At 42.3% G+C, this 13,828-nt stretch overlaps 1 protein-coding gene across 5 annotated transcripts in view; it reads left to right on the top strand.

The window, feature by feature from the left end:
* The window catches only part of USP28 (ubiquitin specific peptidase 28), a 427,404-nt gene that overhangs the window by 388,887 nt on the left and 24,689 nt on the right, over window positions 1-13,828 (top strand). For all 5 annotated transcript variants that reach the window (XR_011201488.1, XM_069224386.1, XM_069224385.1 and 2 more), the window contains one exon: window positions 503-698. Coding sequence is in view for 4 of the 5 variants with exons in the window: in XM_069224386.1 (XP_069080487.1) it covers window positions 503-698 (196 nt within the window). In the remaining variant the exon portion in view is untranslated. The remainder of the gene's footprint in view (window positions 1-502; window positions 699-13,828) is intronic.

Raw genomic sequence — 13,828 nt, 5'->3', positions numbered from 1 at the left:
TGATAAAAATGATTTATTTTGTGTAACATGCAGTTCTCTAAAGTTCTGTTCTGCTTCTGCATAATCTCTGGATCATATGTAGTGCAGAGTGCATGTACATTACTTTAGCATACAACAGCTCTGTTTTCAATTTTATTGTGTCAAAAATACTTTTCTGATGAGCTTAATTTGGATTAAGGAGCTGAAACAATTTCATAATTCGTCAAGTAAGAACTTTTAACTAGAATAATACCTCCAAATGTAGAGATTTGTTTGTGTCCCTGAGGCTACAGATAGAGTTTTCTCAGGTCCACTTACTCTGTCAAATGCGATTATTATGTTGATAACATATTGTGTTGTCATACCCAGTGTCAGTTCATCTCCTGGCGAGTTCTAATTATTATTCAGCAGCTCACTAACCGTTTTAATAATTAAATTGTTGGTATTTTCAAATGGCTGCAGGAATGGGCATGGTCCATCTTCAAAGGTTTGATAATTGCTCTCTTTCTGCTTATGTTACTAGGAGTTGAACGATACTGCAGCATCCCTGTTTGAAAGCGGACATGAAGATAGTGTGTCAGAGGCTGTTGGCATCATGAATGAGCTGATTATCCCCTCCATGCAGCTGATTGTGAACTGTGACCTCGCCCAAGATGACCTGGATGCCATTGAAGTTATGAGGAACCGCTGGTGCTCTTATCTTGGACAGGATATTGATGGTGAGTACTAACAAATGGGTTGTGGTTTATCTTTAAAATGGAACTGAATTTAGACAGTCTTTTGGATTCTAATTTATCTAAGATGCCAGTCCAAAAACCTCTGATTACTGTCAAAGCTGCCTGCTCCATTGGCAACTGCTCAGTCTCCTTCACCCATTGTTTCTAACACATGGTACAGTAAGCGAGTAAAGCAGAGCAGATCTTGTTGCTTATTCCATCTCCACCAGTGCCTCTGCTTTGAATCCTATTTAGTAGGAGCTGCCCCCTCTTTTAATCTGCCACTTGAATAGTTTTGCAGTGTGAATCTCATCTAGATTTACTTGCTGTGCATTATTCCGTCATCTCTTGGTTTTGTCCTGAAATATTTCAACGTTTAAAAAACAATTATGCTGACAGACGTGATAACTATTTAAATTTTTTCTACTGATCAGTTTAGAGGTATGTTGCAAGAGCTCCTGAGGAAGAAGCTGAAAGTTATAGACTATCTAGAGAATCTGCCATGAAATAATCTCACGATTGCTACACCAAGGAAATCATTTTTTTTTCTCAGAGAGGAAAACATACAGATTAGACCTCTGAGCCATTTCTGAGTATAATTTTGAAATAAGAAAAATGTTTGGACATACATTCTTAAGAAAAATTCACAAGATCTTGAGCCTGCAGAACACTACAGACAAATCTGTAGCAAACCCAGGATATTGACCACAAGACTATTTGGGATTTTTTGGGGAAACTGGATATCCCCAGTCTGTCAAAAGAAGACGGAGAGGTTTTTTCCCAGCCATCCACTAAGCTAGAACTTTTAGAGGTGGTCAAAACTCTTCCTAATGGGAAAGCCTGTTGACCGGATGGTCTTCCGGCTGAATTTTACAAAATCTTTTTAAAGGAATTTGTAGATTATTTTCATGTTTCTAATCAATAGCCTTTTAAAGGGTGGGAGGATCCCTAACTCTTGGCAAATGGTGAAAGTGGTTAGCTTTCCAAAAAATAACAAGAATAAAGAAGACCCTAATGCACATCGCCCAATTTCTCTTTTAAATACGGACTACAAAATCATTATGAAACTCCTGGCTACTCGGTTTAATGTGGTTCTTCCTAATTTGGTCCGTTCTGATCAAAACGGGTTTTTTGCTGGTCGACAACTTGCAACTAACACACATGTTTTGAGTGAGGCCTGGACTATTTCGTGTCAAATAAAGTTCCCGCTATTATTCAACGTAGAAAAAGGCTGATATTATAATTCGGTGAGTGTGGGCCACCTTCAAGTTCGTCGTGGGACCCATCAAGGCTGCCTCCTTCCCCTGTTCTCTTTGCTCTTTTTATTGAATCGTTAGCTATTACAATTAGACAGAATAACTGGATTCACCCTCCTCTGAAGTCAATGGGGAAGATCAAACTTCACGCAGATGATATTATCATGTTTTTGGAGAAGGACCAGTCCTCTCAGCAGGAGGTTCTCAATGGTTTTTCTGAATTTGAGCAAATTGGTGGATACAGGGTCAATAGGAATAAAACCAATGTTATCGTCTGTGGCACTACTCCCAATAGATTAATCCCTGAATTATCGCTTTGCTGGAATACCAGGCCCAAGAGGTACATTGGTATCAACTTTTCATCAGGTATAGGAAATCTGTATGATCTTAACTACGCTCCCTTGCTCTTGAAAACCTAGGCGTTGCTCGGACACTGGGTATATTTCCCCTTTCTATTCTTGGTATAATTGCATTGATCAAAATGTCTATATTACCATTATTTACTTTTTTTGTTTTCTGCTATTCCTTGTGTTCTAACGTCTGCTTTTTTAAAGAAATTAGATTCTATGTTCAGCTCATTTATCTGGCATAACCAAAAGGCAAGTATTGCGTTAAGTATGTTATTTATCGATAGAGAAGAGGGCGGGTTGGCATTACTGAACTTGAAAGATTATTATTTTGCTTTCTCTGCGTGCTATATGACCAATTTTAAGTCCAAACAACCCACAGTCTTGTTACTCATGACTTTCGTGAATTAATCTGCACGGAACATGATATAAGGAATCCTGCTCTATTGGCGAAATCCCCCTAAAAAGTTCGATATAAGATTTTTAAATGGTTTTTCATTAAAAAAAAGTCTGATCTTTTTCAAAGATATTCAATTCCATATCTGAAATATTTTGCCCCTCTTTCCCAGCTCACATTGCGGTATGGATACCAGCTTGATTCCGAGATAATAAGAAAATGGGAATATGCTACATTCAGGCAAATTGGTTTGTGTCAATGATAGTTGGGAAACATTCTCAAACATTCAGGTTGCGGTCCGAAATGATTTTCTGTTGATGGGATCATACAATATCTTGCTCCGTAGCCTTACCGATTTGGACACTGGGCCACTTTACGACACACTGACATTAGTTAAAGAACTGATAGGCTCCTCACGGCACGACAAGCAGGTGGGTGGAAAAGGTTACTTACGGAGGAAAAAAAAATCGATCTATGGGCAAAAGCAGTGAAAAAATGGGATAAGCAAAAGGGTTTGGAGCTGACCACGGATTGTTGGGAGAAAGTCAATCATTTAAATTTGAGGTCACTTAGAGGCGCGAACTGGCATCGTATGATATTTTTTAGCAAATGGGCTGTTGTATCTCACCCCGCAATCCCTGTCCCGGATCACCTCCAGTTGCCCCGATGTCTGCTTCCGCTGCCAAGCAGAAGTCGTACCAAATTGGACGCATGTGATTGGCACGTGTCTGCTTTTTCAAGATTACTGGGATAGGGTGCTGGAGTTGCCACCCTTCAGATCTCCATAACTCCCTGTATCTGGTTCTCGGTTTTGGGCTATGATCCCGCGGCAAGGCTTCCAGGTAGGGCCGAGAAACTAGTCTTTATTGCCACTGCTATTGCTAGATCCCTCTTACTCAAAAACTGGCGCTCCGCGCAGATCTCTAATTCTGCAGAATGGTTGAATAAATGGTTTTGGTAAGAAATCAGGAACTCAGCTACGCAAAGAGAGTAGCGGGACTCAAGAAATGTTCCCAATCCTGGGGCAAATTATTTCAAGAAGACCGGTAGTAACTACATTTAGGTTAGGAAAATTACATAAGTGATCCTAATTAGATTTATTTGTATTAAAAAGGTGCTATCATTATGGAAATGCTGTATGATAAATTATGTATTTGAAACTAGCTATTTTCATTGCTGGATCTCGGTAAAACCAATAAAAAAAATAAAATAAAAAATAAAAAAGATCTTAAGCCTGCAGTGCATTCAGTAAAAGAGCGTCTGATGCAGTCAATAAAAGAAGCACCCAAGACTTCCCAAAAACCAGGCAAGTCGAAACCCTAGACGGAAAAATATAAATTTCATGTTGACAATCATTTGATATTGAAAAATCAGTCCGTTGAAGAGCCTGCTGTCAAATCCCAAACTACTAGGCACAGACCGAAGGCCAGTAGAAAAGAGATGCCTAAGGACATCTGCTCAGCTTCCAAGGATGACGAATTTGAAATGGTAAAAAGGTCCTCGACCTCAGAAGTGAAGCAAGATATCTACTGTAAGAACCAGTAAGTCTACAAAGCTGTCATACGTCAATAAGGCACAAAAGCGAAAAAAGGCAGTCACCACTACAGTTGTCAGTCACATGAAGAAAGAGCAGTAATTCGAGGAGGCATACATTTTGTATACTTAATCTAAGTCTTTGTGTAGCAAGAAATACTAAGAAGACTCAGGTTAAATTCAGGGACAGATGAATTTACAGAGCTCAACTTCCATTTTATGTAAGATGTAGAGGAACACATTACAAACGTGCAAAACATGTAAAAACCTGCAGGAAGAGAAGGAAGTATGTCACAGTATTGGCGCTGAATCTCCTCATAGACTCATCCATGTCATCACCACTAAACAATATCTTGATCTATCACGGGGTAATCAAGTGGGTTGCAAATACACATAGATTTGTTAAGTGTGCCAAAAACGCATACAGAGTTGAAATTGAAGCAGAACAAAAAGACTTCTGTTTCTTAGTGGAAACACGAATTCTGCTAAATAAGAGCACCCTTCAAATATGTATTCTCAAAGCCAGCAACATCCAAAGCATCTACCACAAGCTTGTGGCGCCCGGTGCCACAATCTTTTTTGGCACCCCCTCATCCCATGACCACCACCTCGTATTCCCTAACTACCACACGGCAAAAACGCCCCTCATATCTCCATAGCCCCTCTCACATACATTTAATTCGTTTTAAAGCGCTGGTAAAGGCTGGGTTTACTAATCACTCAGCTAGCCACTTAAAATATAGTTTTGTTCTTTCTATCAGACATATTAACCCTCTGCACTATTTTATGGCGAGTCAAAAATGCCACCGGACAAAACTCCGATCTGTCTCTTTAGGAAGAACATTAACCCCTCAGGTGCCTCGGATGTAATGGTTACGTCCTGGACACCACTGCTCGGGTGCCTCGGACATAACGGTTACGTCCTGGGCACCACCGCTTGGGTTCCCAGGACGTAGCCATTACGTCCAAGTAGGGGCCCTCGGGGGAAGCGCTAGCGCTTCCCCTGGGGGCCTCGCACCCCCCCTCCCTCCCCTGGGCAGGGATGGTAGGGGAATCGCTTTCCCTTCCACCCCCGCCCCCACTGACCACCCCCGTGGTGTCTGGTGACATCAGCGCGCGATCGCGCGCTGACCTCAGCAGAGGCCTACCCCTCTGCGCTGGAAGCTGAGGAGAATGCAAAAGCATTTCTCTTCCGATCACGTGGAGGGGTCGAGAGAGGCATCAAAGGAAAGGAAAGGCCTTTCCTTTGATGTCTCTCTCTGCATTTCTGTTGCCCGATTGCAATGCGATCGGGCAGCAGCAATGCCACTAGACACCAGGGAATTTTTTATTTTTATTTATTTTTTTATTGTTGAATAAGGGGAGCGGCCCCTTGGGCAAGAGCCGCTCCCCAGGACGGCAATTTATTTTTAGTCCATTTCTGACCCCCTCCCCCACCCTGGGTAGATCACCCTATTATAATTAGGCTCATCTGCCCTCGGGGGGCAGAAACCGCTAGACACCAGGGATATTTTTTTCATGTTTACTTTATTTTTTTATATATGGGGAGCTACCCCCTAGGCAAGGGTCGCTCCCCAGGGGGGGTAAATTGTATTTAGTCCATTTCTGCCCCCTTTGGGGGCAGAAAAAACTAGACACCAGGGATTTTTTTTTTTTTGTCAGTTTCACGTGAGGGAAGCGACCCCTTAGGCAAGGGTCGCTGACGTGGGGGGGGGAATGGATTTGTTGTAGGCCATTTCTGCCCCCCCTTGGGGGCAGATCGGCCTATTGTAATTAAGCCGATCTGCCCTGGGGGGGGGGGGTGGGGGGGGCAGAAAACCCTAGACACCAGGGATTATTATTATTATTATTATTTTTATATGTGGGGAGCGATCCCTTAGGCAAGGGTCACTCTCCTGGGGGGGGGCAAATTGTCTTTAGGCCATTTCTGCCCACCTTGGGGACAGATCGGCCTATTTTTATTAGGCTCAAAGACCCCACAGGGACAGAAACCACAAGGCCCTAAGGATTGTTTTTTTTGTGCCAATTTCACGCAAGGGGAGTGACCCCTTAGGCAACGGTCGCTCCCCTGCGGGGGCACATTTATTTTAGGCCATTTCTGCCTCCCCCCTCCCACCCCCCCCCCCCCCCCCCCCCCCCACCCTGTGGGCAGATTGGCCTATTATAATTAGGCCGATCTGCCCCGGGGGAGGGGAGTCAAAAACCACTTAGGCACCAGGGATTGGTGTGTGTGTATGTGTGTGTTTTGTTTGCGGGGGCAGCCCCTTGGGCAAGGGTTGCTCCCCATAGGGGCACATTACTGTTGGCCATATCTGCCCCCCTTGGTGGCAGATCCGCCTATTTTTGGAAGGCCCATCTGCCCCCAAGGGGGCAGAAAGCCCACCAGAGACCAGGGAAGATTTTGTTTTTCAAAATAAAAGTGTAGGGGTATGGCCATAGCCCCACCCAAATAAATGGGGCCAAAGTTGTTCTGCCCACCAGTGCGCAGATGGGGCAATTACCCCCGATCCAAACCCCGGGGGCAGAAAGTCTCCTAGATGCCAGGGAATTAAAAAAAATATATAATAAATAGTGTGGTGGTGGCTACCAACCAGTATGGGCTTGGTTATTCCCCCACCCCAACTGAAGGGGGTAACAGTCTTTCAGCTCTCCCCCGCACACTAAAACATCTTATTCCATGGCAAGCAAGAGGACATTTGATTACTTGGGGTTTTGGTTTTACATTTGGGCCATGTGAGCTTTACTAATTCTCAAAATCGTCCCACTTGGGATGGTGAGGGCTTTTTGGACTTTGGGACGCAGCCATGTAGAAAAATCCACACAACCTGGACACATCTGAAAACTAAACATCTGGGTGATTCCAGGGTGGTGTGCTTCACATGCACCCCGCGCACCATTTTCTTACCCACAAGGCCCTTCAAACCTCCAACTTTGCTGGAAATCACACATTTTTTCCCTCATTTTTGTGATCAAACCTTCCGGAATCTGCAGAAATCCACAAAATTCCTACCACCCAGCATTGTCTCATCTATACAGATTAAAATTCTGCTGCACTTGTTTTTTTTCAAACTGCCCTTTGGGACCCGTGTTGGTTCCCCTCAATTTCGACATGTGTTTAGCTCTTCCCTGTCACAGGCAGTTGGCCCACCTACACAAGTGAGGTATCATTTTTACCGGGAGACTGAGGGGAACATTTGGTCGAAATCTTTCCCGGTGTGGTGATCCCACACAGAATTGTGGGGAAAATGTGATATTTTTAGCTGAATTTGAGGTTTGCTGAGGATTCTTTGTAAGAAAACATTGGGGGATCCACGCAAGTCACACCTTCTTGGATTCCCTCAGGTGGCTATTTTTCAGAAATGTTTGGGTTTGGTAGGTTTCCCTATATGGTTGCTGAGCCCAGGACCAAAAACGCAGGTCCCCACCACTGCAAACACAGGTAGTTTAGTATTTGATAATTTTTATGTGTCCACATAGTGTTTTGGGGCAACTTTTGAGGTTTGCAAAGAATTCTGGGTAACAGAACCTGGTGAGAGTCCCACAAGTTACCCCATCCTGGATTCCCCTAGTTGCCTAGTTTTAAAAAATGTACAGGTTTGGTAGGTTTCCCTGAGCTAGAGACCAAAATCCACAGCTTGCCACTTTGCAAAAAACAGCTCTGTTTTCTTTGGGAAAGTGTGATGTGCCCATGCTGCGTTTCCTTTCGTGGGCATTAGGCCTACCCATGCAAGTGAGGTGCCATTTTTAGCGGGAGACTTGGGGGGAACACAGACTAGCAGAACAAGTGTTATTGCCCTTCGTGTTTCTCCACATTTTTTCCTTCCAAATGTAACACAGTGTATTATAAAATACGTCTATTTGAGTAATGCCCTGTAATTCACATGCTAGTATGGGGACCCCAGACTTCAGAGATGTGCAAATAACCACTGCTTCTCAACGCCTTATCTTGTGCCCTTTTTGGAAGTACAAAGGTTTTCTTGATACCTATTTTTCACTCTTTATATTTCAGCAAATGAATGCCTGTATACCCGTTATAGAATGAAAACCCATTGCACGGTTCAGCTCATTTATTGCCTCTGGGTGCCTAGGGTTCTTGATGAACCTACAAGCCCTATATTTCCCCCCAACCAGAAGAGTCCATCAGACGTAACGGTATATTGCTTTCAAAAATCTGACATCGCAGTAAAACGTTAGAGTAAAACGTGAAGAAAAATGGCTGTTTTTTTCAGCTCAATTTCAGTATTTTTTTTTTTTACTGCAGCTGTTATTTTCTATAGAAAAACCTTGTAGGATCTACAGAAATTACCCCTTGCTGCTGAATTCAGAATTTGTCTACTTTTCAGAAATGTTTAGCTTTCCAGGATCCAGCATTGGTTTCACACCCATTTCTGTCATTAACTGGAAGGAGGCTAAAAGCTCAAAAAATAGTAAAAATGGGCTATGTCCCAGTAAAATGCCAAAATTGTGTTTAAAAATTTGTTTTTCTGATTCAAGTCTGCCTGTTCCTGGAAGCTGGTGATTTTAGCGCCGCAAACCTTTTGTCGATGCGTTTTTCAGGGGAAAAACCACAAGCCTCCTTCTGCAGCCCTTTTTTCATATTCTTTTTTGGGGAAAAAAATGATTTTTTTGCTTTATTTTGGCTAATTTCTTGGTCTCCTTCAGGGGAACCCACAAACTCTGAGTACCTGTAGAATCTCTAGGATGTTGGAAAAAAGGACTCAAATTTGTCATGGGTAGCTTATGTGGACAAAAAGTTATGAGGGCCTAAGCGTGAACTGCCCCAAATAGCCAAAAAAAGGCCTGGCAGCAAAGGGGTTAATGAAGTTATCTTGACATTTTAATTGTTTCCTGAAGGCTGGACACACAAGGAACTTTTCAGCAGGTGCTTTTAAATCGCAAGTTTTGTGAGTTTATTGCTAAACACAGCGCCCCATCCAGGTCAGCACATGGTGCGGTCGCACTACCCTTGTTCCCACAGGACTACCAGAAACAAAGCTAAAATCATCTTGTACCCTTGCCTAAACTTTTAATTATGTAAAGGCAATATAGCTAGTGGATAGCTCGCTACAGGGACGATATGAAGAAGAAATGTATGGTTTATATTTTCAGAGTTTAAGCCACAGGTTCAGGCCATCTTAATTGACTGTCCTGTATCAGGTGAATATATCTTGTACCACATGTTGATCACTCCGTTGACAGCTTGAAAAAGGCCTGTGAGATGGCCAATGTAATGAGGACTTTGCAAATGAAAGGACGTTTTAAAAGGGCAAGGTGAACTGATAGGAGAGGCTGAAGTAGACGACGTGATGATACAATTCCACAGACAATATCACGGCTCCTTCTTCTGATCAGAGAGTCAGTGGCAGCTGGCCTCACAACCAACGCAGATTTATTTTTTTTCTAAATAGATTGAAAACTAGAGGACTAAGTTCTAGGGGCTCTTCCCAAAATAACTAATGATGGGCTTATCCTGCTACCACAGCTTCCATTACCAAAATATTCACAAAATGAACTACATAAGTATGTGGGAGGCTATAGCAACAAACATGCGGGTGATAAAGCTAATAAAATGCACTAAGTAGAATTTTTTTTTTTTTTAAATACCGCCAACGGCAAATGCAAAGAAACAAAAATTCTACTACTAGCTGGTTCTGTAACAGGAAATAAAACTACTATCTCGATAATACGTTCAAGAAAAGTTTCCAGATCAGAAAGAAATGCAGGAGGAATATTTTGCATATTTTTAACACCAAAACAAGATCTAACACTAAGATCCGTACTGGATCTGTGATTTGTTAGCGAGTTTATCTATATGCAAAAGTTTCAAATAGCCATTCAGTAGATTATACCCTTAATAGAGGAGAACAATGACTTGACTGGAACAGAGCTTAAGTATGTGCACTTCCTCATTCTTACCAGACACACAGGTTGGTTATGAACGGGCACATTATCAGTTAAGTGTTCTAATGGATACTACTGTCTGCAGAGTCCTCACCTCGTGTTCCTTTCTATCCACGTCATTCGATATGGATGCGAAATTGCTATCCTAGAAAAGTTTGCAAACAGTTTTGATTATGCATTGTTAAATATGGAATCTGGCTCCTTTACGTTTATCAGATCCTAAGTGGCGACGCTCTTGTGTCAAGCAGATGTTGTTCTCTGTTCTAAACAACATCTATTTGTGGTGCCCGGCCCCGAGCATGACTCATTCGAGAAGTGCTACTGCATTTACACCATAGCTACCAAGGAGAAGGCGGCTCAGCCTTTCATGGTGCGGACTTGGGATGAGCACGGGGGCAAGTGGCATCGCTCAGATATCATGTCCTGCTCGTCTTCAACTGGAAAATCCTTACGGGAGAGCCTCTTCCAGGGACAGAAAGTGGTCTTCAAATATTGTGCCCAAACGGCACAAAAGGACGCTTTTCCTCTCCAATGTTGTTTCTGTTCCATGTGTAGGGATCCTAGCTGGCACCTTCGTGCCCTGGCGGCCTTGATTGTGGTACACCAATTTTGGAATGGTTTGTTATATTCAGTGTTAAAAAAACGTTTATTTGCTCAGCAAACCAAAGCACCTGGGATGGCAAGTTTGGCATTGACTATAATTTCTTCAGCTCTGGGAATGGAAGAAATGATGCCTATGAGCATGGCATCTGTTAAAAGTTGTATCTTTCTCCAATTTCTCTGTTTTAGACAACATGTGCCACTTGCAGCTATTAAGGCTCCTGCTTCACATGATCAGAGGAAGCTTACCTGGTCTTTATGGCATTTCTAGAAAAAAGGAACAAGCACTGGCAAAGTTGATAGGTCTCGGCTCGGAACGGATAGACTTTCAAAATACTCTACAGTGTCAGGCTTTTCCTCTGAGCGCCATCATCGTACCCACCTCTGTCCCGCAAAAAAGGTGCGATGATGCCACTACTGCTGGCAATTACGTTATTCCACTGGTACGTGCATGTGTCAGAACGTGTGATGCAGGAGCCATTTTTTTCTTACATATTTACTTTCTGTTTTGTTTTTTCCTGAAACTCCTGCAAACCCTTTGTAGTATTTGCTTCGGAGCTTTTTGTGGGGCACTTAGCTTTTAGTTGCACTGATTTCCACACTTTGGTTCATTTTATTACATACACAGTCTAAATAACCACATAGTTATGATGTTGAGCTTGGGGTCACTTTAGCTGATATTGAGACCAGTAATTGACAATATCGCATTATACTGCGCTTCTAAGTAAGGTCTGTATTTATTTTTAGAAAGTTTGCAATAAAAGGCAAGGTACGTTATTCCGGGTTTTGGTTATTACTATGGCTGTGCTTTGTGGGTTAATTTTCGTGAATTGATGTATCATAAAAACATGCAATGTAAAAATGAAGAGTAAAAACTGAAAATCAACGTTGCCATCAGCCGATTTCAAAAGGCTCTATGGCAGCAGTCATAAAAGGGGTTTTGATGAAAGAGTAGAATATGAATACGCAGCATTGCTGGGATATTGCAGGATACGTTTTGAGCGATGTAAAGTTTTTAATTTGTAGATCATTATTCAATGTTCGTATAGCAGGCTGATCGAACAGATCCTATGAGCAAAGGTGAAGTACAATATACGCTAGATTTGTTAAATGTAATGTTAATGAGATTACTACTTTGGTCAGGTATTGTTGTCCAGTGGTGAGCGAGGTTAAGAAACACCAGATTGTTATTTTCTCCTCCTGCTTATGCGAGCGATATTTAAAAGTATGTTGCATCTTTAATAAATACCCCCTAAAAACGTTAAGTTAGAAGAAATGAAAGTGCTGTTTTTTGTCTCTGACTTTCAGATCAGTTTTCTCTTCTGGTCTGTGCTGCACACGTCGTTGATGCAGTAATAAGCCCTGTCAGTTTTAACATTTCTGCATATTTATGGAATGCCCATTTTTCCGCCTTTCCTTCAAAAAGATTAAAACATTACGATTTCGGTTTATGGGGCATTAGAACACACATTCTCCCCATGAGACTGAGCGCCCCCTCAGATTGATGGGCTGTCAGAACGGCAGCACAAGCGGCAATGAAATGGAGACAAATGTTCTTCCGCTGTCGCTTTATGCCACGCAGATTTGTAGTGAGGAACTGCTGTTAAAGATAGAAGTTGTTTCAGTTCCTATAGTGAATGGACTGCTGGCGTCCAAAGATTTCCAAATAATGATCCAGATTTCAGTCTCTATCAGTAACAATTGACCACTTAGTCATTTACAAGAGGAAGCACCCTGCTATTCAGTAGGGATTGGCCCAACACGCCCGTTTAGCTCCAGAATTCCGAGGAGTTACATAAAAACTCTGCAAGATTCTGTGGAGTTCTGCCAACCAAAGGAAAATAAGCATTTTACACTGCAATCTAACAGAGGTAGCACAAGCAGCACTGAAAAATAAGAGTGAACCTCGAAGGGCACCATGCGGCCCGCAAGAGTGTAAGGCCATTCAAGTTGATTTTTCTGTTTCTGGAGTAGAAATCTACTCGAGTAGCAGCCCCCTGACCTCAATCACCCACATTAGAAAATGGCGCTAGGGGATGCCAAATAACGCTCACGCTGGCCAGATCATATTTCTGGAGCCTCGTGGAAAAACAATTCTGTCACAAGTCCTCATATTCCGTAGGTGGAATAAAACATTCCGGTCACCCCTACTGTTCATCCACCTGCTTAACTTGTTAGTAAGGCTACTTCAAAATTGATAAGTCCATTGCGTTTCATTCTGTATGTGCAAAACCCTAAGTCATATTGTGTGAATAAATACACAAGTGCAGTAATCATGAATAAAACGCGTGCAGCTTTTCTGATTCCCTAAAGCCCATGCCAGTGAATGCTTTATACGTGTACAGATTGTGGCTGCAGCATTTGAATGTTTATCTCCTAGTAAACACTGGATTGAGGGAGTAACTCTTACACTAGCTCTTAATAGTCTGATTCTGGCTAGCAGGTTCACCTACTAAGTGTTAGGCGAGCAGGGTATTCTTATTATGTGAAGAATAGGCACACTAATATATTTGGGTACCTTTCCTTTGTTTTCAAAACTTTTCATGCTATTTTTCGTTATTGTTTTTCTGCTTTTGAATTGACAGTTCAATTGGTTATTTTGACAAGAGGTTTCCACGATGCAAAAGCATCATGTTTTCCTCCCCTTTGTTGGTTCAATTAAGATATTTCCAGCGTCTGAGGATAAAGCACGGCATTGTGGCATACTGAATTAAAATCTCATCCGACAAAAAGGGTTTAAGTCAGTGGCGTAACATGCAAAGTGATGAAAAGAACAGGAAGCCAGACTTTCTGATGAATATTGTAAACGAAATATTCCTTATCGTTAGTTTTTTCCCAGGCACCAATCTAGATCCAGAGATTTTTTTCAGCAGTGGTTCCCATGCACTGGTAGGTGTCTCCATATGACTCAGCATTGACTTTATACTGCCCATGAAGTGACGAAGCAGAGGTGCTTATAATCGCACGGTAACGTAATTTCCTTTCTTTCTCCGGCCTTCAATGCAGAACTGGTGCTCTGCTCCAAATGTGCCAGGAAGATGTCTTTCCCCGAAACAAAAGGGATTCAAGCTGTGCCACAATTGCAGGAAACAGATGTGT

Source organism: Pleurodeles waltl, chromosome 3_1 (assembly GCF_031143425.1).
Source record: "Pleurodeles waltl isolate 20211129_DDA chromosome 3_1, aPleWal1.hap1.20221129, whole genome shotgun sequence".
Taxonomy (NCBI): domain Eukaryota; kingdom Metazoa; phylum Chordata; class Amphibia; order Caudata; family Salamandridae; genus Pleurodeles; species Pleurodeles waltl.
Note: the sequence above shows the minus strand (reverse complement) of the source record. Positions and strands in the feature narration are given on the sequence as shown.